The sequence below is a fragment of the Elgaria multicarinata genome, chromosome 9, assembly GCF_023053635.1.
Source record: "Elgaria multicarinata webbii isolate HBS135686 ecotype San Diego chromosome 9, rElgMul1.1.pri, whole genome shotgun sequence".
Taxonomy (NCBI): domain Eukaryota; kingdom Metazoa; phylum Chordata; class Lepidosauria; order Squamata; family Anguidae; genus Elgaria; species Elgaria multicarinata.
The window spans coordinates 83,069,726-83,093,560 of record NC_086179.1 but is presented as its reverse complement, the minus strand read 5'-3'; the positions used below and the strand labels follow the sequence as shown (position 1 = coordinate 83,093,560).

Below are 23,835 nucleotides of genomic sequence, written 5' to 3'. Positions count from 1 at the left end.
TGAAAAAAGTGTGAGAGAATTTTTCAGCACAGCACGAATAATTAAGCCTCAGGGGAGACATTTTGACCTTTTAGAAAGAGGATACTCAGTGACTGGCAATTGCGAAAAAGAGCCAGGGAAGAGGCATGGCCATCTGGGGAATCCTGGTGATCTGGAATGGGAGCCCAGGTGGATCAGATTTGGTGTTTTAATTATATATATATATATATTTGAGGGAGTTATGACCCACCCTCAAAATATTCACAGGGTGGCTTGCTTTGTTTATTGTGATGCTAGATACAGATTAAAACTTTTTTGACTGTATCTAGCGTTACAATAAACCATATGTCGAGCAAGTGTGTCAGAAAATATAAATACCTAGGAACTTGGCTCAATGAAGGTAATGAACAAACTCAAGAGATGAACATGAGAATTAAGACTGCAAGAACAGGGTTTGTCAGAATGAAACATTTGCTATGTAATCGGGAACTTAATACTACCAAAAGAAGGAAATTACAGTATCTTGGTCATATTATTTGAGGAGAAAAAATACACCATATTCCTACTTATGATACAAGGGACAATTGAAAGGAAAAGATCAGTAAGAAGAAGACAAACATCATGGCTAAAGAACTTGAAGGAACGGTATAGCTGTACTTCAATACAATTATTTAGAGCAGAGGCATGAATAACAAAAATAGCTGTAATGATTGCTAACCTCTGATAAGTCAAGGCACCTTAAGAAGAAGATTTGCTTTGGTCAGAAAAATTTTAAGCAAGCCACTTTTCAAATATCGCTTTCAGAGCCTATAAATGAGAATCGCACATGCACACACGCGCCCCGCCCCTCAAAACAAAGAGATTGCTTCACTAGGTGTTGCAATAGAGAGAAGAGTGTGAAAACCGGAAATTCCAAGTTCAAAGCTATGATTCTTTCAGCACCTTCTGCTGAGGTAAAATCGCTCACTAGGTTATTGTAAAGAAATGACCAAGAAAGCATATGGCTGCTGCTAATATTGATACTAAACATTAAGTGTTCAAAACATGCAGTTGTATTCTCAATGATTTAAATTCACATATTCTTACCTGGAAAAAAAAAATATTTTCAAAGTGAGTTCTCTGTAACTCATTGTTGGAATCTACATTTCAGTAGCCAAAGCTGGTACAGTGCATACAACTAACATCAAAAGTGTGGTGAACATTGAAATTCAGCCATGAATACCAACTGTTGTGTTCATGCCTGTTCCTTCTGGCATTCACACGTGCTGGCAAGCTGACATGAAACAGTCATATCAGTGAGTCTTCTTTTTTAAGGAAATCACACGGCAGACAAGCTTAATGGTTACAGAGTCTCCAAAACACACTTAAAGCTGAACGAAGGTTAGAAATCTTTAGGCTCTTTTTTCTGAAACGATCCTTAAAGCAAACACTCTGAGATGGGAGGGGGTGAATAGGGTATGTCAATAACAGATTTGAGCTTCTCCAGACACTGCATATGCTGGCACCTCAAAGGGACATGGCTAATCTCCTAAAACAAAGTCCTAGAAAGGTTGCTCTGTCAATCTCAGCCTACTACTACTGAGCTGACCCTGTTACTATGACTTCAGGAAAAGTTAAGCCTCAGGCCCAGGAGTCCATCCTTCTGCTAAGGACCAGGAACTCTCAGCCACCTGAGTCTGGGCACAAACACAGAATCCACAGCATATACAAGTCTAAGTCTATGAAGAGTTTCATTACTTCTCATGGCATAGTTCTTACAAATAGCAAAGCGTCTATGTGCAGAGTGCTTTCAATGTCCCAAGTGGAGACAGAATCTAAAAGCAAGAGAGAGGTCAGGCATTGCATTGAGAGATGAAACCCAGCAAAGCTTTGTCAGCTATGCACCAGCATTTAATGCTTATTCAAAGCTACTTGACAGACAGGTCCTCTGACCTGTAAACTATGCCTACGTGCCAAGAGAGCTAGATGTTACAACTCACTTTGAAGAGCGGACCCCACCTTTTCTAAAAGACTATGAAATTTCCAGAGAACCAGCAGCGTCAAAGCCGAGACAAAAGAGTGAACCAGCTACACCCATGGGAACGTCTTACAAAGATAAGCTTGCAAAGAATATTTGACATTCTCAAACCATTTCCTAATAAATCCAACCACTAGGTACAAGGGCGGCCTTGTACCTACACCTGACACCAACAATCTCAGATAATTGGATGAATGACCATGGATCAGTCCACAGTGCAGAGGGAGAGATCGATTCCATCAGCTCTGCTGAGAAGCCAGCTGCCTTTCACCCTCCCTCAGCTGTCACCTAGAAGCAGAAACTCCATCAGACTACCTGAAGGGTTTCTATTCTAGCTGGTTGTTATAAGAACCAACTTCAAGAACTGGTGCCTGAGGTAGCTTTTTTCCCTTCTCTCTCTCCATCCCGTTTTTCTTGTGGGTCATGTTGTTTTTGAGATTGTAAGCCTGAAAGCAGGAACTGCCTGAGCTTTATAAGCTGCTCTGAGAACCATTTTTGGCTACGGTGTGAGGTAAAATGCTTTCAATACATCAATAATAATAATAATAATAATAATAATAATAATAATGATGATGATGTGTCCATCCACCCATCTGTCAGCACCATAGTTCCGAGGCCATGAAAACTAGACACTGAAACTTGTCACACATACTAAAGGGGCTCTAGGATTCTGCACCTCAGGTTTATATGGTTTTTAAAATGTAATGATTAAGTTTAATTAAATGTGTCTATGTGTTTGAAGTCTGCAATATCATCTTCAGTCACTACGTGGCAGATTTCCCTCAGCAGCGCATGGCTTTGCAGTTGAAGCCGTTTGAAGCCAGGGGGAGTAATCAGAGGGATAGAATATGGCTGCCCCTCCCTCTTGCTGTGGGGCATGGAATGGACAGGCCAATACCTCAGGGGATAATAGGACTGCCCTAGGGCAAGGGCCATGGCTAGGGGAACCAGCAGCCATGGCTTCACTCTGAGGGAATGGGCATAAGTCCAACTCTGCCAATTATGTAACTTTGTTTGAAAGCTATTCCGAGCCATGCAAAACTGGTTTTGTTCACTAGTAATAAATAAAAGACACAAGTGAATGGTGGCGGCCAGTTTGAGTTGACTACCATTCATCACTATACCTGAGTTTTTGAACATGATCAGGAACTGTCAAGATTCACATGTGCATGTCAACGAAAAATATCAATTCCAATACATTAATTACCTCTCACTTCCTTTTCTTTTTGGTGAATCAGAAGTGTTATATAGAACTGACTGTGTGTATACCCCTTGGGGCATTAGATATAATCTAATGCCCCATAACCATGGGAATAATACTAATACTATGTGCTAATATTCTTGAGGGGTTTTTTCACCTTCCTGTGCTTCAGGGATTATATCTAATGCCCCAAAGGGTATACACACACCCAGGACATTCCTAGACGAGGCCTTAGCGCACTTTGAGACCCGGTTTCCCTGCTGTGCGTCCAGATTACGCACAGGGGAATCCAGGCCCAGGCCGCACTGAGGCCTCCTCTAACGCGCCATAAGCGAACTTACCTTCTCCGCAGTCTTCGGGCCGCACGTGGCCCCTTTAAACTTAAAAAAAAATGGCGGATGCTGCAGGGATCCTGACGTCCCTGCACGTCCCGCGTCTGGAAGCCCAGGCAGCGCGCACTAACATCAGCGAGCCGTCGCCCCCCCTCCCTGCTGGCTTATCCCGGCAGGTCTAGCAAAGCCCTCAGTTAGTCATTCACAGATTTTCCTACAGTGAAGGGATGTATTGGTCTCTGGTATTTCAGCTTTCCTTATTATTATTATTATTATTATTATTATTATTATTATTATTATTATTATTATTATAGGCGCTCTGAGGTCAGTTGCACAGCCAAATAAAGGGAAATAAACAAACTGCTGGAATGGGATCTAATTAATCCCAGTGCAGTGAATTTCCTGATTCATCAATGCAAAAGCTGCTTTACATCATACAAAAATTGAGATAAAATAGAAATAGCCATTCACTGCCTCAGATCTCTCACTACATTCATGTGCAGACTTTAAATCGTGTATGTGTGTGTGTGTGTGTGTGTGTGTAGTTATTGTATTCATAGATCAGGAATCTGACCCACCCTACAGGAAACTTGTATTGAACTGCTCCTAAAGAATCCCGTTTGCAATACCATCCCTGTATAACTGTCATTCTGCCCTAATCCCTAGCGTTAATACAATTGCATGCATTTCTAAGATTAAGTTTAATCTAAATAGTTGTTTATAGTTGTTTTAAAAGGATATTGTTGTTTTTATGCTTCTGATGGTTTAAAATTTTGTTTTTTTGTTTTTAATGTTCAGTTTTTAACTTTTGTAAACCGCCCAGAGAGCTTTGGCTATGGGGCGGTATATAGAATCATAGAATAGTAGAGTTGGAAGAGACCTATAAGGCCATCGAGTCCAACCCCTGCTCAATGCAGGAATCCACCCTAAAGCATACCTGACAGATGGTTGTCCAGCAGCCTCTTGAATGCCTCTAGTGTGGGAGAGCCCACAACATCCCTAGGTAACTGGTTCCATTGTCGTACTGCTCTAACAGTCAGAAAGTTATTCCTGATGTCCAGCTGGAATCTGGCTCCCTGTAACTTCAGCTCATTACTCCATGTCCTGCACTCTGGGATGATCAAGAAGAGATCCTGGCCCTCCTCTGTGTGACAACCTTTTAAGTATTTGAAGAGCACTATCATGTCTCCCCTCAATCTTATCTCCTCCAGGCTAAACATGCCCAGCTGTTTCAGTCTCTCTTCGTAGGGCTTTGTTTCCAGACCCCTGATCATCCTGGTTGCCCTCCTCTGAACACGCTCCAGCTTGTCTGCATGCTTCTTGAATTGTGGGGCCCAGAACTGGACGCAATACTCTAAATGAGGCCTAACCAGGGCCGAATACAGAGGAACCAGTACCTCACATGATTTGGAAGCTATACTTCTATTAATGCAGCCCAAAATAGTATTTGCCTTTTTTGCTGCCATATCACACTGTTGGCTCATATTCAGCTTATGATCTACAACAATTCCAAGATCCTTCTTGTTTTTAGTATTGCTGATCCAAGTATCCCCCATCTTGTAACTGTGCCTTTGGTTTCTATTTCCTAGATGTAGAACTTGGCATTTATCCCTATTAAATTTCATTCTGTTGTTTTCAGCCCAGCATTCCAGGTTATCAAGATCACTTTGAAGTTTGTTTCTGTCTTCCCGGGGGTGTTAGCTATCTCACCCAATTTTGTGTCATTTGCAAATTTGATAAGCGTTCCCTGTACCTCCTCATCCAAATTATTAATAAAAGTGTTGAAGAGCACTGGGCCCAGGACTGAGCCCTGCGGTACCCCACTTGTTACCTCCCCCCATTTGAGAAGGTTCTGTTGATAAGCACTCTTTGAGTCCGATTCTGTAGCCAACTGTGAATCCACCTAACTGTTGTTCCATCTAGCCCACTTTTAGCTAGTTTGTTAATCAGAATATCTTGGGGCACTTTGTCAAAAGCTTTGCTGAAGTCAAGATATATGATGTCCACAGCATTCCCACAGTCCACAACGGAGGTTACCCGATCAAAAAATGAGATCAAATTAGTCTGACAGGATTTGTTCCTGACAAATCCATGTTGGCTTCTAGTAATCACTGCTAGAGCTGTGCTCCGCTTCTCTTCGGGTCAGAGAAGCAATAGTGAGGCAGCCTGATTCGCCTCTGGAAAAGGCGGAGGCGAAGAGAGTTGGGGGGCTGTGGATCGAGGTGAAGAGGATTGCCTCAATCCAGAGCTCCAGACGCAGGTAAGTTGGGGTGGGAGAAGGGAGGCATACCTGGTCCATCGTGGTCCGTTGCGGGCTTCAATTGAGGCCCCGGCTGAAGCCGGAAGGGAAGGCCGAGGCCTCTTCCGGCTTCAAGCTGGGGCCTCAATTGAAGCCCGCGATGGACCGCGATGGACTCAGGTAAGGGGGGTGTTGGCCTGCCTGGCGCCGCCATCAATGCAATGATGGCCATGGCAGAGCCAGGTAAGGGAGAAGGGAAGAGGGAGGCTTACCTGCGTCTGTCGTGGTCCTTCAAGAGCATTCCAGTTGAAGCCGGAAGTGAAGGTTGAGGCCTCTTCTGGCCTCCATTGAAGCCCATGATGACAGACACAGGTAAGGGGGTGGAGTGGTTGGCTTATCTGGCGATGGTGATGGCGGCAGAGCCGGATCTCACTCCGCGGAGCGGGGGACGGGTGGATCAGCCCAAAGAGGATCGGGCCCGATCCAGAATTTCCCTATTTCCGGATCGGGCCACGAAGTGGATCAGGGGGTCCATGCACAGCCCTAATCACTGTTTTCAAGGTGCTTACATATAAATACAATAAATAAAATAAATAAATTTAATCAATGTATACATTCTTCAAGCAAACAATTATGCCTACATTGAGATCTGTTTGAGCTTCGTCTCCCATTAGTTAAGTGGGTTTTCTTTTTACAGTCATAAGAGGGTTAAATATATTTTTGGGTCACATCATTAATCACGTCAAGTGCACAATCCTATGCATGTTTAGATGGGAAAAAAGTCCTACAATTCCCAGCGCAGCCCTACAACATCGCTAGCCATGCTCACTGGGGAACGCTAGGAGTTACAGGGCTGTTCCCTGCCTAAACATGCATAGGATTATGCCTTAAGAGACCAGGTTGGTTATTACAATATCTAAAGGCACTGGATTAATAGAGGTCAGTTACCTTTTTTACTGTCTTCTCAATAAAATAGTTTCCAACTGGTATCAGGACACCTCCGAAGATGGCCAGCAGTGCGCCAATGATTGCACCAGCTAGCAGGCAACAGTTTAGGTTACAGGCCATTCTTCCGCTTTAGAAAGGTGCAGGCCAAGGAAGGTTTGCAGTTTCTTCCACCTCTGGGACCTCTCTATTGCTTTTTCCACACACCACTTTCACCAGCTGGAGCCTCTAATACAGCGGTGACCTAAACATTTTCAAAAGAGAACAAAGTTCAAAGTACAGCGTGAGCACAGAAAATCAGTCAAAGCTAATAGAAACTTGCATGTTCTATTTTATTTTTATTTTGGCCAAAGTAGAGATTAGATTAAGCACACACACACACACATAACAACAACAACAACAATATATGTATTCATTTATTACCCACCTCTCCCTCTGGATTGAGGCGGGGAACAACACCAAACACAATATAATATATAAAATTAATTAAAAGAGCATATTAAACCAATATAATATTAAAATAACAACCACAGCATCTTAAAATTGAAGTCTGGTTAAGTTGCAAGGAATAGGATATTTGCATCCCATCATACTGAAGTAAATGCTTCTGTGTAGCATGAGTCAGACGTAGCACTTTGAGAAAGCAAAGGCTGATTGTTGACTCTTTAGGACGGAGCCATCTCCCTCGTCACATGGGAGTCCAGTTCAAGTTTGGATCAAGAAGCGTCAAAGAGAAAATGTTAACCTTGGGGTGGGGGGAGAGGTTCACACATGCAGATGCACCACCTCACTCCGTCACTCAAGACTTGGTTCACGGCCAGAGCAGCCCTAGACCTTGTTCACCGAACAGCACTCTGCTTAAAGGAATGGATCAAAGTCTCACCTGTGCAATTTTGACCTACTATGGCCTATTTGCACAGGCAACCCATCAGCTGCTGCTGCGCTCTTCAGCAGGGGCCAAATATGCATGCACAAATTGGCTATTACTGGCTGGATCTTTGGTACTGGCCAATTGCAAGGCCTGAGTTCCTAGGATACCAGTTTAACCTCAATAGGGATATAATGAAAAGACGATCAACTATAAGGGCTCAATCCTATAGCCCCTAGACATTGTCTGAGGGGGCATACAGGATATTGAGGATTCCCTGCTCCGAGGTCGGAGTCAACACTCTGACTGCAGAAGAGGGAGCTGGATATCCACCCCGTCACACCCAACATGGAAAGAACCATGTAGGCTGCCCTCTAGATCAGAAATGTGACCTTGGAGAGGGGGGAAGGGGGGCACTCCAGTGGGTGGGGAAGGGAGGAGACTAGAGAGGCCAGAATATGAGTTATCCTGAGCCTCTTCCAGCCTCCTTCTACCAACCTCTGAAGGAACATCACTAGACAGGGTAAAAGGGTCGTCTAGCACAATATGCAGGGTGGGGAGGCAAAAATCACCTGTGCCCCTCCTCCAGCCCTGTGCTGGATGATTGGAAGCCTCCAAGTTTGGGGGCTTTCAATCTTTGAGGGTGCCATCAACAGGAAGGCACCCTCAGTGTCCCAGAATACATTGTTGCCACATGTCCTTGTTCACATCACTTGCACATATACACAAATAATGATGAATATGGGTCTAAGGGGACACTTTAAGCAGAGGTGTGGTATGCACAAAGTGAATCTAGGCAGCATGCTCTAATTAACATGGAGAATAGTGACTTTTAACATAGCAAAATCAGCTCAAGCACAATTTTGACCTCAAAAACACATGCCTGCACATTCATTATGGAAGAGAGCCATTGCTTGGTTCACATTCCTGTCTGCTAGTACGCTCTTCTCCAGATGTGCTAAACTACAACTCCCACAATCCCCATTCAGGAGGGCCCTGTTGGCTGGGCATGAAAAGAATTACGCCCCAATGTTTCTGGAGAGTGGCCTGTTGGAGAAGGCTGTGCTAGCATATGGGCCAAGATACTAATTCTAATGGGCCAAACTCCAGAACATGGCCACCCCAGGACATTTTGCTGCCTGAGGTGAAGCAGCAAATTGCACCTGCCCCCCCATCAAGATGCATAGGACCCAAGGCAAGCCAATTTATTTTTGACCCATGAGGCTGAAAATCCTCAGATTGCATTCCAGATCTCTCTCTCTCTCTCTCTCTCTCTCTCTCTCTCTCTCTCTCTCTCACACACACACACACACACACACACACACTCACACACCATGCATGTCTGCAATTTCTATGGCAAAATAGAGATCTGCTTGCTTTATGCATTGCTTTTTCATAATAGAGATTCAAGGCATGGGCCTCTCAATCCCGATTAGGCTCATAGTGAGCGAAAATGTTTAAAGCCCCTCTATCCCCACATTAGGGTCCCTACTCTTAGGTAAAAAAGAGCTTCAGCTATTGGGAGGTATAGAAATGTAATAAATAAATAAATAAAAATAGGAGAGGAAAGAGAGACATAGCTAGCTTTAATGTCCTTCCAAATCGAGTCAGCCTCTCAGACTGTTCCTTTAATAGCAGCTTGAATGCACTTCAAGACAAGAAGAAGAAGAAGAAGGAGGAGGAGGAGGAGGAGGAGGAGGAAGCAGAAGGAAGCAGAAGCAGAAGAACAACAAATACTACTACTACTCCTCTCCAGCTTGCCAATGGAGAACTCCATGCATCTTTCCTAAAGACAGATTGTCTGCTAGACCCGATCTTCTCACCAAAGCAGCTTTTGTTTCCTAGAGCAGCATTCAAAATCCTGTTGCTATATGCAAAAAGATCCTTCCAGTTTTAGCAGTCTTCTTCCAAGATGTAAGCCAAAACACCCTAACCGAAGGCCGGTAAAACTGAGTCCCTTCTTCTTAGATTCCACTGTAAAATAAGCTTGCCATTTCTGGAACACCGTCTCAAGAGAACAAGAACTTTTTAGCTACTGTATTGTTAATGCAATACAGGACAGAGTCCACTTTATTGTTGAGCTCTTGTGACATGTCACAGCAATTTCTGCCAGCTATCAACAGTCCCTAACTTTTGTAACTGTAAAAACAGAGACAGTCTAGACTTATTCTCAAGTTGTGCAATCTACGGTAGCCCTTTGAACACAAGAGTTCAATGTATCCCTTCAGATAGCGACAAGGTTATTGATAACTGCAGCTGAAGGTCAATAGGAGACACTTCATGATTGTATTTTGTGAGAATGGATCACTGTTACATAGAGATAAGATAAACAATTCAAAAATTGACAGTGCTCAGGGTAAAAATAAATGAATAAATAAATAAACCATACAAGCACATATCTTGGAAGTGCTCCAAAAAGTCTTCCATAAGTTTGTTTATTTCAGAGAATTTCCATACCCCTTTTTGGTTTTTAAGCAACTCCAAAGCAGTTTACAAGATAAAACCATGATTAAAAATACAATAAAATCAGTAAATAAAACAATAAACCAGCAATAAAACAATAAAATAACCAGGGATAGCTAACAATCAGGGAAATGCCTAGGCAAACAGATTTTTTTTAAAAAAAAAAAATGTTGAGGGTGGAAGTACTCCAAACTCACCTGATCTCAATGGGGAGATTATTACACATGGTGAGCACGATCCACGATTGATAGATTTCCAGTATATTAGTAAAGGGGCAAGCAACCTTTATGGGCCATGGGCATTGGCAGTTTGGGAAACTGTCCTGACCACCACCAACAACAACTTCTTTGAACCCAGGGCTAATGGAAACCTACTGCACAGCCACCTCAGCTTCTGGTAAGAAAATGTGTTAATTTAAAGAAGTAGAAGGGGGTAGGGCATGTTACTGGCTGCTAAGAAAGGTATTTGGGGGTGCAGCGATGCCTACAGCCATCACTTTGCCAACCTATGACTTTTCATAAAAGTATGCTACATTATTGTGTATATTATTTACATTTACGTGAACTTTCTCATCTGAGTAAGCATCGAACGGCTTCCATGGGACTCACAGGGTTCCCCCTCCTCCATCCAGGGAATTACCAGGTCCACATTCCTGAAGCTTCCACAATGCTACACCACTAAGTTCAGATAGACCATCTGAAACAGAACCACCCTGTTCAGGCAGTATTTATCATGGGCTACATTAGCTTTACCCATGAGGTAGCTGTAATCTCTCCCCAAATTAGGGTCATGCTATGGACATCCTAGATAGAATTTCACTGACATCTACTACATCAGAACCAATCTATATGTTACGTGAACTGTGGACCTTGTAGCTGAGACTTTTTTTAATCTATTGCAAGTGCATGCAGCTGGATCAGAACCACCATGCTCTGGGATGGAGGGATTAAACCTCCGTCTACCATTTGCTTTCCCAAATCCACTACCCCCTACATGGGGGGGGGGGCTAACAAAATAGAAGTATCCATTGGGTCAAGGGATTAAACTTAGGGTCACAGACACTTACATTAGAGTAAAAAATAATAATCAGTTTCAGCTACACAACTATGTGGTCAGCTTAGACCACACTCTAGAGGCACTCTTAGTAGCCTGCATTTAAACAGGTACCATAGAAACATAACCTGGCAGTGTGCAACCTGATGACAAGAGGTGATAAGCTGGATCTACCAATACCCAGTTCTTTTACTGTACGTAGCACTTAAAAAGGTGCATGAACCGGGTCCTTCATTGCATCTCTGAAACCCAATTGCATCATAGAGAAACAAAAGAGGAAAGCGATACCTGTGTGTACCTTACGGTGATTTCCCCCCATTTTGTAAATACACAAACATTAGTGAGTTAAAGCTGCGTAATTGCTACTTCTAAAATGTCACCAGCATAAAAGTGAGCATTCAGAATTTAATTCTGCCAAATAAACAAAAAAAAAGTTCCCAACCCTGCTATTGAAATGGTGATGCTTTGGATTCATAATTCAAGTGCCACAGACTTTTTTTTGGGGGGGGGATCTCATGCTTTAGCAGAAAAATATGAATTATGAAGTTTTCCAGATACCAAATGCCAAAATATCATAATACACAAGCTATACAAACACTGGAACAAAGTATCAGAGGAGAGGAAATACAAGTAATTCTTGGCAAAATATCTGAATGTTTAGAGAACCACCACCACCACCAGAGGAGAAATTTTCAGAAACGTCTTCAAATTTTGTTTCCCCTTATATCTAAATCCAAAAAGAAGTGCAACACACAGAGGAAGCCCAGCCAGATATCTTAAGACAATGAAGAAATAGATTAAATACTCCAAATATCTCAGAAGCTTCTGCCCACCAATCATGGAATATTTGTGGACAACGTCTAAATACAAAATTAGAAAAGCCTTACCTCTGGCAATAGCTCTATACTTCTTGTAAAATGAGATGGACTGATAAAAATTATCTAATGCTATCCCTGGAATGAACATGTACATCCTTCTTCTGACAAAGCAAATCCTTAAGTCATGGGGTGTGTGTCTGACTGGCTTTATATATTCCACTTCTCCATTTATTGCCAGAAAATGCTGTGAACTTATATTGCATAGCTATTTATATCTCCCCAAAAAAACCCTTTCCCCTACCTCCACAGTAGCTTTTTGAAAGGAGGGGCTTAACTTATCCAAGTAAGGCAAGGGCCATGGAGACAGAAGGAAACTCCTACTCTTATTTATCACATGCAAACTTACTGCTACCACACACACATACACTCTGCTAGAACAAAAACACAGCTAACACATATTAAGACATTCCTAATTTTGTGTTCCATTCGGATAACAATCCATTGATAAACATTCACGCAAGGCCATTGTTCTACCACATACAGTTGAATCTCAAGGCCTTGCCTTGTCATCCAAACGCAATCAAAAATTTATCTCTAGAATGGAAAGTGCCAGAAAGGAAGGAGGCTATTGTTTTTCCATCTGCACTTGCGTCGCTATTCAAGCTCAGACCTGAGAAAAGAGGATTCCCTGAGGGAGGCAGAGAAATTTCACAGCTCTGTGGGTTGGCGTTGTGGCCAAAAGAAAGGTTACCAGATGAGATACACGGATTTTGTTCAATCTGTTCTCTCAGGCTTTAGCACAAGTATGGATTAGTGCCAATGCACAGTTACACTAATAAACATTAGCACAAATCCCCCCCATGTGAAAAACCACATGTCCACAGAATCTGCATGACTTGGGAAAAAATTGAATCCATTTTAGATTTCTCCAACTTCTCTAGTTACCAGTAAACAGGAATGCAAACATTTTTGGGGTGAAGGAAATCTAGAGATTGATGGGAGGGAAGAGGCAAAGAGAATCAGCTTGTTGACTAGGTGTCATTTACCAGGGGGCTGTCTTGATGTCGTCTTTGCCCCAGGTTGGCGCCGAATCCATGCTGCATCAGTTAGATGACACAGCCAAAATTCAAGGGCCACCCAGGACAAAGAGACAAAGATGTGTGGCTGAAAAGTTGGGGACTTAGCCCAACTTTTGCAGCCAGAGCAAGGTCAGCGCAGCTCTTCCGCTGGTCCATCCTGGCTTGGAGCCACTCCGGGGGTGTTCCCAGGTGGGAGGTGACCCTCCTATTGGTCACCAGAGGCTGGGGGTGGGTGCGGGTGAGCATAATGGATGCCAGAAAGCCCACGCTGCCTTCCCTTGTTAGGACAAGTGCCACTGCTGCGCACAGTTTGGTGGCGGAGCGGCGCCAATCTGGCGCTGTGAAGAGAGTCCCCAGGCATAGATTTTTGTTCCAAAATGCCAGTGGTTGTGGGACACCTGGAATTTTACACCCCTATCAATATGCCTTAAAGAATTTACTAGGAATAACAAAGGATCTACTTCCACACTGAACATTATTATTATTATTTATTTATATAGCACCATCAATGTACATGGTGCTGTACAGAGTAAATCTAGCAATGTTTTGCAGTCCATTTTGAGAGGATGCCGTTTTTAAAGCACTTGATTGATTCCACCTGCTGCAGAATGTGTCTCCAGCTCAGCTTTATTCCTTTTTTGGGGGGTCTGTTTGTTTGCTTGTTTTTACAAAATTAAAAATAGTCAGGCACCGCCTTATTTACTCACTTAATTGATAAGACATTTGCTATGACAGAAGATATGGCAAGAGAGAAGATGAACAGCACTCTCTTATGGTGACTTTGTCTAACCCGAAAGCATTTCCACTTGCACAAGTCCCCAGTCTTTGAATTCCTTTCTCATTCTGATTTTACCACATTCTGGCTACTTTTATAATTTCTCAATACAATGTGTTTAAACCAATTTCCCCTTCTGTCCCATCCATTCTCTGTTTTGTGACAGCCTGTTTCTCTGCAAAGAGATTTGACTATAAATAGGGTGGCCATATGAAAAGGAGGACAGGGCTCCTGTGTCTTTAACAGTTGAATAGAAAAGGGAATTTCAGCAGGTGTCATTTGTATATATGGAGAACCTGGTGAAATTCCCTCTTCATCACCACAGTTAAAGCTGCAGGAGCTATACTAGAGTGACCAGATTTAAAAGAGGACAGGGCTCCTGCAGCTTTAACTGTTGTGATGAAGAGGAAATTTCACCAGGTTCTCCATATATACAAATGACACCTGCTGAAATCCCCTTTTCTATGCAACTGTTAAAGATACAGGAGCCCTGTCCTCCTTTTCAGATGGTCACCCTATATAAGAAGTTTATATTCCTGTTTATTCTTTTTCTTACTTTTGTAGCAGATTGGTAAGAACATAAGTGCCATGCTGGATCAGAACTGAGGGTCCATCTAGTCCAGCACTCTGTTCACACAGTGGCTAACCAGTTGACTGCCAGGCACTAACAAACCAGGACATGGTGCAACAGCACCCTCCTATCCATGTTTCCCAGCAACTGGTGCACACAGGCTTACTGCCTTGGATACTGGAGGTAGCACATAGCCATCAGGTCCAGTAGCCATTGATAGTCTTCTCCTCCTGGCACTTATCCAACACCCTTTTAAAGCCATCCAAATTGGTGGCCATCACTACATCTTGTGGTAGTGAATTCCATAGTGTAACTATGTGTTGTGTGAAGTAGTACCTCCTTTTGTTTGTCCTGAATCTCCCACCAATCATGGGATGGCCCTAGGTTCTAGTATTATGGAAGAAGAAGAAAAATGTCTCCCTGTCCACATCCTCCATGCCATGCAGGTAGTTCAACTGGTGTAAACTGGCAGGACACATTATAATTGGGGGGGGGGGAACACCACTGTTTCAACTAGTAATCCAGTAGCATCTCTTCAAATAAACCACTGGGTTATTTTTCATGCTCTGATTTATAGGATGTATAATGGAGAAAGGCCCCCAAGAATAAGGCTGGAAACAAGGAAGGAAGCCTTGTGCGTCACAGTCTATGCATGTTTACTAAAAAAAAAAAAACAGTCCCATAGATCTCAATGCGACTCAAGTCCCTAGCAAGGATGTTTAGGATTGCAGCCTAAGAGATGCATGGAAATAAATAGTGAAAATCAACTGTGCCAAATGTAGGGCACACCTATTTCGCTTTGCGAGCTAGTCAGATGAAAAACATTCCTAAAAAAAGTTTGAAGACAATGTTTTCTCTTGCTAGGCAAATGCAATTAGAAGTAATGTGAGTTAATAAAAACATAGCACACACATGAAACAGTCTCCTTTACTTGCCCTCTTTGCTATAGCATTTAACTAGCCAAAGCTTCCTAATGAATACAATGAGGTACATAGATTTATATCCAAGTAGATTCAGGTGTAAAAATGCCACCACCTACAAACACCAATACGTGGACTAAAAATAGTGTGCAACTTACTAAACAAACCAAGCTAACCAAACCAAATCTTCTCATGGGGTTCCCACAAGAGAAATGCCCTCTTATTAGTGACCTGGCATTAAAGCTCAATTCTAAAACATCAATTTCCCAATTAACACAGCCCACTGGCATAAGATCACTACCAAAATACAAACAACAAACAAACCCTGGACCACTAGAACAAGGCCAACCCTGATTACTGCCTGGAGATGCCAACAAACCTGGATGGATGGACAAACGTCCCACAATAGCCCTGCCAAAAGGATTTGTAGAGTTGCAGTAGAGTTGCAGAAAAGCTTATTAAGTTGAGTCCTTATTCACAGAGAAAATAGGTTGCCGTAGCAACCCTATAGCAACCTCGGGCACTGCAGACTGCCCGGTTCTCCAAGAGTTCGTTGATCTTTCATCAGCCTCAGTAGGGACAAAAGAGAGAAGTTGCAGAGATTTAAAAATGCCTCGGTGACTAAACAGCCTCAGTAGAGTGGGAAGAAGTGACACAACTCAGGGCAGCCAACCCGTTCCCCGACTTTTTGCAAGCAGCCCCAGCCAAAGCGGGGGGGGGGGGGAGGGAATCAAAACTGCATTCAGTCCCCTCACTCCAGTTCTGGACTAGGAGGCAAGGTATCAGGTATAGTTTGGACAATCCAAGAGAACAGGTTTGAACGGATGAAGAAACGTAACTAATCACACTTAACAGTTATGTGGTGTTCTGGTCCACAAAGCTCTTTTGCAAATATGAACTAACCTCAATCCATAATTAATCCTCAAATCAGACATGGGAGGAAAACAAAGAAGGGGCACAGTATTGGCTCCCACATTGAGAACAATAAAGCAACAGTCAGGTTAGCACCTGGGAGAGCAGAAGACCAAAAGGCATACAATGCAGAGAAAGGGGTTTACCAAAAGGCAGACTTGGCAATGGCTTTGATGCTTGAAAAAACATGCACAAAATTCATAGAACTGACATGTGTCCATTTTCCTAGTTCTCTCAGGGCTTATCACCAGCCAGGTCAAGGCTCATTCTTGTCTAGTTAGTCTTCCTTCATGTTACTAAGCCACCCACCCACCCCGCCCCATCCACCTGTCACGGAAATGACTGCAGCAAAGAACAAGACGCTTCAGGCAGGCAGGTCCCAATACAAAAGCCTTTACTCCTCCTCCCTCCTTCCCCTTTAATAGATTACATTCCAATATAGTTGCAACTTAAACTATTTAATATAAACAATTCACTCCTAGAAGCTACAGCAATAACTTGCACCAGCATCCTGTTCTGTTCCTTGATAAAGGTGATCAAGGACGTTGTGAACAACAAAAACTGATCAGAGAGCTGTAAACTGCCCTGTAAGGGGTATCTAAATGTTTAGACAAAGGAGGGGATGAGTTCTTCCTGCCTGCCTGATATGGGACCAGGGTTCAAGAATGTCAAGGCTTTGAGATTCTGGCAGGAAGTGGGGGGAGAAGGTATTGTTGTTGAAGCCGATTTGGCCAGGGGTCATTTATTGAGCCTGTATGTGTTGTGGCTGATTGCTTTTACTGGGCTGGTGTTGGTTCTACCTATTTCCCTTGGGAACGCAATCTTCATGAAACTTTAATTTTCTATATAATCACACACCCCGGCACAAAAAGCTGGAATTGCTAGCACCACCATTCCCTCTTCCTTCTTCTCATCCTCTCCCAAGCTCCCTTTATTCCAGCTAGGGATGGGTGAGAAATGTTCTTGGTCAAATTTGGTTTTATAGATTCATCCAACCAGCACCTGTCAAATGTTTCAAGTGAGCCAAGACAAGAGTTGCATTCTGAAATTCACATTTTTCCAACTCTAGACCTCATTTTCATTGGATTCAGGCAGAGGTCCCTGAACAGGTGCCAAGTATCTATGGAGGCAAAATACATCCATCCATCTTTTGACTGATGTTCTCCGTTGCTCCAGAGGGCAACACAAGACTCAATGGCTCAAAATGGCAGCTTTTTAAATGCCATGTAGGGATGTCAGAGAAATCCACAATGGAACCAAATGAGTTTAAACTTCTATGACTCTGACCCACGGATTCTGCAGCAGACCAGCTTTTCCCATCAGGTGGATTCTGTGGGCTTGCACACCATTTTTTGAACCTTCAGGAATTCTGATCAAGTTTTGTGAGAGGAAAACACACACACACACACACACACACACACACACACACACACACACACACACACACACACACACCCCTAGCCAAAAACACCCATTTTCCCGATAGGATAAAGTGTAAAAATGCACCTTTGGAGGGAATTTGCACCTTTTGGGGGAATATGCACATTTTTTGCAAGTGCGAATTTGCACAAATTTTCAAACTAAAAAAAAATCAATTTCTATTGATGGGCAGACAAAAGAACAAAAAGTGCCTGACAATCTGTGAAACACAGGCGGAACCGATTTTACAGAATCCATACATCACTACTGCCTTAGGAGGTGGTGTTTTTTTCTGGAAGGAAGTTAAGCAGAGCTGCACAGCCAACAGTTAGGGATGCTGTAGCTACAATCGGCATTGGGCAGGGCGTTGTACTACTAATGACCTCCCAGCTCTTGTAATTAACTGCCGCTACATTTTGGCTCGCTTAATTTTGAAATTGTAAAGTTACCGTTCTTTGGTTTTAGTTACAGGTTTACTGTAAACTATTTTGTAAATTAAATTTGAAAGGTGGTATATCAATAAACCATGTTTCGTAGTTCTGTCATGATCCTGGAAATCAAGTGGTTTGTCTTCCCTCTCAAATGGATGAATTCCAGAACTATCAGCCATTTTAACAAAAAATATATATTCTTTTTTCTATGTTTAATTTGCCTATTTACACTTTTGTAATATACTGGGCATTCTCTCTATGTGATGTGTTGATGCCCTGAAGTTATAAACCATACAGCTCTACTGAAAACTGGTTTGACCAAAACTTACTTTTTTTCTTTAACAAAAAGGGTGGGGAGGGGAATTGAAGGTAATTTTAAGAACATAATAGAGCATAACCAACTATTTCAACAAACACACAATAGGACAGAGTGCTCACAACTGCAAAACTCAGCCCTTTTCTTCATTGTCAAAGAAATTACAAAGTAAAAGAGATTTCTCTCCTCTCCCCTCCAAGCTCTAGGCCTAAAATATTGCCTGCCCTATTTCACTCCAACATGTGGGTTCTTTTGGACTTTCTTTAATGGCTAGCTAGTTTCCCCAAGGTGCTCAAGTAACCATTCAAGAGCTTTTGGCATTTTATTTCCCATCTTAGTACATGTTTGTGAACCGCCCAGAGAGCTCTGGCTATTGGGTGGTATAGAAATGTAATAAATAAAATAAATAAATAAATAAAATGTCTTCACACCCCCACTTTGCACTGTTGTAAGCTCCCTTTTTGCCCTGTCCCCAAAATGACATCACTACATGCTTTCACTTCATTACCCATACTTTCCCAGCTCCTGTTAAAACATTCCCCATAACATTTCTATTCCTCACCCCGCTCCCCAACCTGCCCTGGTCTCTTCAGGACCCACCATTAAGAGTGCTCCAAGTCCTCTTCCTTTTTCTGACTCCACACCGAATGAAGTGTAGCACTGCCTCTGCTTGTTTCAAGGAGACTGGTTGTGCCTGGACTGTAGCCACTGAAGAAGTGGCAAGGCAGAGAAGCAACAAGGAAGAGAGTTCTGCTCAGACCAGATAAGCTGGATGAGGCAACACTAGCCACTCACCTGCTCAGCGGCTGCCAAAGGAAGAGGTTCCTACAGAGATGCAATCCCGTGGGAGACTAGAATCCGTGATATGAGGAAACAGGAGGCAAAGCAGCATAGAAATTCCTTTCGTGAGGCACACTGCACAATCCTCTTTCAGCCTGGCTAACACACAGGCAGCCAGACTCTTCCATTTTAGGAATACTCAGTTCAACATGCAACATAAGGGGACTGTTTTGGGAAAGTGATTTTTATTATCATCATCATTCTGAGATCTCACATCAGGGGAAGGAGATGAAAGCACCATGAACTGGCTATTCCAGACCTTGAGGTCTTGAAGCCTGCTTTTTGGTGTCACAACTTGGTCACACCCTGTAATTATGCCCTGGATCCCAAAGACGAGCTGCTTCTCAGAAAACATGGTTAGAGCTATACTTTTGACATGCCATGGCACCCTCCTCCTGAAGGGATCTCTCGCCAGAATTGCAAAAGAAGCTTTAAAAGCACTGAGAAACAAGATCCCATGTCCCCTGGGTGATTGGCTTACTCCTCCCTGAAATGACGTATCTAGCTCTTTCATCCAATTTATGAAATGCATTATCCTCACCATTTCTCTCCCCACCCCCATCCACTCAAAATTGATATCAAATACTGCATTGTAGAAGTGTCCACCGATCCGTTGCTTCAACTCTGACCTCGATCTGGCATTTCAGAAAATAGCCTGCTTCTCCTCAGACTAATTCACAATCAGTTCACTTTGACTTGGCACCAAAGCCTTATCATGGAAAATCAATATCACTTTCCCCCACCTTTGTCAGAATTAGATAAAAATTGCACCTGGAGCGCTCATTGGGTGGCCCTCCCAGGAAAGACAACCAATAATTTTACACAGAGGCAGTGCTGGGTTATAAATTGCCCACAACTTTAATCGTTACAGCTTAGCGTTCGACATGGTATGAGGGCTGAATCCCCAAATCGGTCAGCCCAAATGCTGGGAGGCTCCATGGGTGGGGGGGAGGCTGGAGCATGGGGGTTGACCATGCCATGGCGTGTGCCATTCACATGTTTCCTTCCCCAATCCTGTGGTTCCCTGCACAGGAGGGGAGCTAGGCCATGAGCCCTTAACGCTCAGGAGAGGACTGGAGGGAGGACACCCCTCCCAGCCACTTCTGGCCATGCCCTCCTGCTAACCCAGCCCTGACCTCCTTTCCCACCAAGGCACCCGCACCACGGTGCAAACAAAGGCCCCCAGATAAGCAGGGTACCCGGGCCTGCAGGCATAAGTAGCCCCTTAGGAAGTGATTTTGTCTGCCCAAAGTCATACAAATAGTTGCAAGGGGTTTTGTGCTACATGTATGTATATTTTTATTTATTCAGATTCATATCCTGCTTTCCACAGAGCTATCAAAGGAATAAAATATAACAGAAAAATGTCACAATAATAAATCAATGTTAATCAGCAGTAAAACTGCATACTCTACTGTGTACTACAGACCTTACCTAGCTGGGTCACACTTCAGGGAAAGCCTGGGTGAAGAGACAGGTGTTAAAAAGATGCCCATCATTCATGGGGAAAGGGAGTTCACCTATTTGGGGGGAATTGAAATGAATCCACTTCCCTTGTCTCTCCTCCCCTATGACATTTTGGTCAATTTCTATCAAAATGGCACACATCACAGAGGGGCCCTAGGCAAGAACCCTGCAAAAGTATAGGGAATTATGATGCTTGATGGGGAAAAAGTAGTTTAAGACTTTCCTAGTAAAGAATTGGAAGAATTGCCATCTCACAGCCCCTCCTTACTCTCCCACAAAGCACAGCGATTGGATTAGAGGGTAGACCTGTCAGTCACTCAACTATAGCTCTTCCCCCCCCCCTTCTGCAGCATTTAGAAAAAGGAAACCAAAAGATGCTATTCGAAGATTATTCCATTTGATTCTGTTGGTTTTGCAACGAAGCCCATTTCACCTTTGGACTCATCAAAACTGGAAAGAAGTGCCCTGATTTGGTCAAGCTTTGGATTCTGCATTGTTTTTGCATGAAAAATTTGTATGGGCATTTCTATCATCCCTGCTTCCAATGTAAAGCACGCATAATTTGCTATTCAGGGTAAGGGTCCCAAACAGGCAGATTTGAAACTATTGTTTTATTATGAACTATAGTCATATGCATCTCACATGGGATCCAAACTTACAGTGCTTGAAAGTTAAAAGATTGTACACAACTACAAGAGGCTGAGCTAGCAAACTGAACATACTCACAGTGTTCAAAAGCTATTAAACAATATGTCCCAATAAGAGATCCAAAAACTAAATTGCACACATATGTAATTTAGAACAGAAGTCACTGAATTCAAGTTTTATGGGCATCTGGTAATAACCCATTTCATTGAACCTTCATCGGGTGCTGCCAATAAATCACTAAAGATTTTCCTTCATTGCTGCAAATACATACAAATCATATCCCCAAATAAGGGTTCAAACATAAGTGTGCAATTTAGTTGATGGATCAGTTGTGAAAGTATAATGTCTATTGAAAGCACTGTATATCTGGATCCCATGTGAGACTATTCTCAGTAATGCACATTTTTTTGCATACATATTGAAATAATAATAATAATAATAATAATAATTTTATTTATTTGATAGCCGCCTCTCCCTCTGGATCGAGGCGCGGCACAACACAGATGCAAACACCATAAAATACATATAACTAATTAAAACATTTAAAACTAATACATTATTAAAAGCAGCACATAATTAAAAAGGCATCTTAAAATTCAACTGGGTAGGCCTGCTGGAAGAGAACAGTCTTTGTGGCTTTCTTAAATACTGGAAGACTGTTAAGTTGACGAAGCTCTCCCAGCAGGCCATTCCACAAACTGGGAACGGCAGAAGAAAGGTCCTCTGGGTAATAGTTGTCAGCCTTGTTTTTGTTGGCTGGAGTAAATTCTTCCCAGAGGACCTAAGTGTGTGGGGCGGATTGTACGGGAGAAGGTGATCCCGCAGGTAGCCTGGACCCAAACCATGTAGGGCTTTAAAGGTTATAACCAACACTTTATACTTTGCCTGGAAACTAATTGGCAGCCAGTAAAGAGATTTTAGAACTGGTGTAATGTGGTCACCCCTAGGTGACCAGTGACCAGCCTGGCTGCCATATTTTGAACTAGCTGAAGTTTCCGGACTAGGCACAAAGGTAGCCCTATGTAGAGCACATTGCAGAAGTCCAGCATTAAAGGACAGTAATATAGCAGTTGTGTGCTTTTTAACACTTGAGGTTGCTTGTATTTCTAACTGTTGCCTTTACTTCATGTCATTTATATTGGAAGTCCTACACTTGTTCTTTAGAATATGTCTAGGCCAATACTTTTCCCTAGGAGACCTGGGCTAAAGTTGCACAATGACACCAATGAATCCAAATTGCACTATAGCTTTTCCTTCGAGGCAAGGTGGAGGACACAACTGGCAAACTAAAGCAATTTACTAGCCATGCTGGAGGTGGTGCTGTTTCAAGATGCTAATTTCATACCAATGTGGTGTATCTTTTGGCCTTTCCACCATCTTCATGACATGTCAAAGCAGGTCAAACATAACAATCCTTAATTTTGCTTGAGGTCGTAATACTTTGTCAATAATTTTGGTAGAGAGGGTGCTTTTGCCTCTCTTGTCCTTTAAGGCTCTTGGGAAACCATGCATAACACCCAATATACTGCTGCTTAGATCACACTGTACAATGTACACCTCTCTGTCAATAGCTCTCTCACAATCAAGACTTTACAAAACTACAACAAGGGTGTCATTCTGTTAAGTGCTAAGCTTCCACCACTTGCAAAAGCTTTGTTTTTTCTTTGCACAAGTACCAAATCCAATTCTTTCATTCTTCTTGTGCAAGTTGTTGTACAACACATTGCACAAGCCATTATGCACATCGTTGCACAAGGTAAAGCTCATTAACTCATTAAGGCTTCATTAGACTAAGCCGGCGGTTCTCAACCTGTGGGTCATGACCCCTTTGGGGGTCGAACAACCCTTTCACAGGGGTCGCCTAAGACCATCGGAAAACACATATTTCCGATGGTCTTAGGAACCGAGACACCGCTCCTCTATACGTCTCCAGGAGGGTCCGCCCACATGCGGAGGACGAGGAGGAAGAGGAGAAGAAGAAGAAGTGGCAGGTGCTCTTCTCCAAGGCGCAGATGCTGGTGCTGGAGCGGCGATTCCGGCAGCAGCGCTACCTGTCGTTGCCCAAGCAGGAGCAGCTGGCGCACCTGCTGCACCTGACGCCCACACAGGTCAAGATCTGGTTCCAGAACCACCGCTACAAGATGAAGTGCGCCAAGGGCGCCGCCGGGTGGGCTGTGGGTGGGGGCGGTGCGGCAGTGCCACCGCTGCTGCGCAGGGTGGTGGTGCCCGTGCTGGTGCGTGACGGCAAGGCCTACCAGAGCTGCAGTGGCGGCAGGGTGGCCTCAGGCTAGGACTATGGCGGCGGACAGGCGGCTCTCAGCCTGCCGGGCTATCCGGCCTTCCCGCAAGCCGGCACGCTAAGCCTTTTCTCCACCTACCAGCACTTAGCACACCGGCCCTGGTCTCCTGGAACTGGGACTGAGCAAGGCGGTGGCGAGCCGCGCAGAAAGAGGCTGGCTGGCCCTCCCGAGGGGACTCCAGCCGGTCCGCCGCCTTGGTGTAAAGAGACATACTGGCCAGCAGGCCGGCTGCGTTAGCATGA

At 43.5% G+C, this 23,835-nt stretch overlaps 1 protein-coding gene and 1 pseudogene across 6 annotated transcripts in view; one reads left to right on the top strand and one right to left on the bottom strand.

Annotated features, from left to right (window-relative positions):
* The window catches only part of CD36 (CD36 molecule (CD36 blood group)), a 94,060-nt gene that overhangs the window by 56,120 nt on the left and 14,105 nt on the right, over positions 1 to 23,835 (bottom strand). The window contains exons 1-2 of one of the 6 annotated variants that reach the window (XM_063134215.1): positions 18,939 to 19,049; positions 6,717 to 6,957 (exon numbers count right to left, since the gene is read on the bottom strand). In XM_063134215.1, coding sequence (XP_062990285.1) covers positions 6,717 to 6,836 — 120 coding nt within the window. In that variant the 5' untranslated portion in view covers positions 6,837 to 6,957; positions 18,939 to 19,049. Of the gene's footprint in view, positions 1 to 6,716; positions 6,958 to 7,458; positions 7,522 to 9,404; positions 9,649 to 11,984; positions 12,128 to 18,938; positions 19,050 to 23,835 lie in introns of those variants that run through there. The other 5 variants (XM_063134219.1, XM_063134213.1, XM_063134216.1 and 2 more) reach the window with 5 other exon arrangements.
* On the top strand, positions 23,252 to 23,715 carry LOC134403902 (homeobox protein Nkx-2.8-like; annotated as a pseudogene).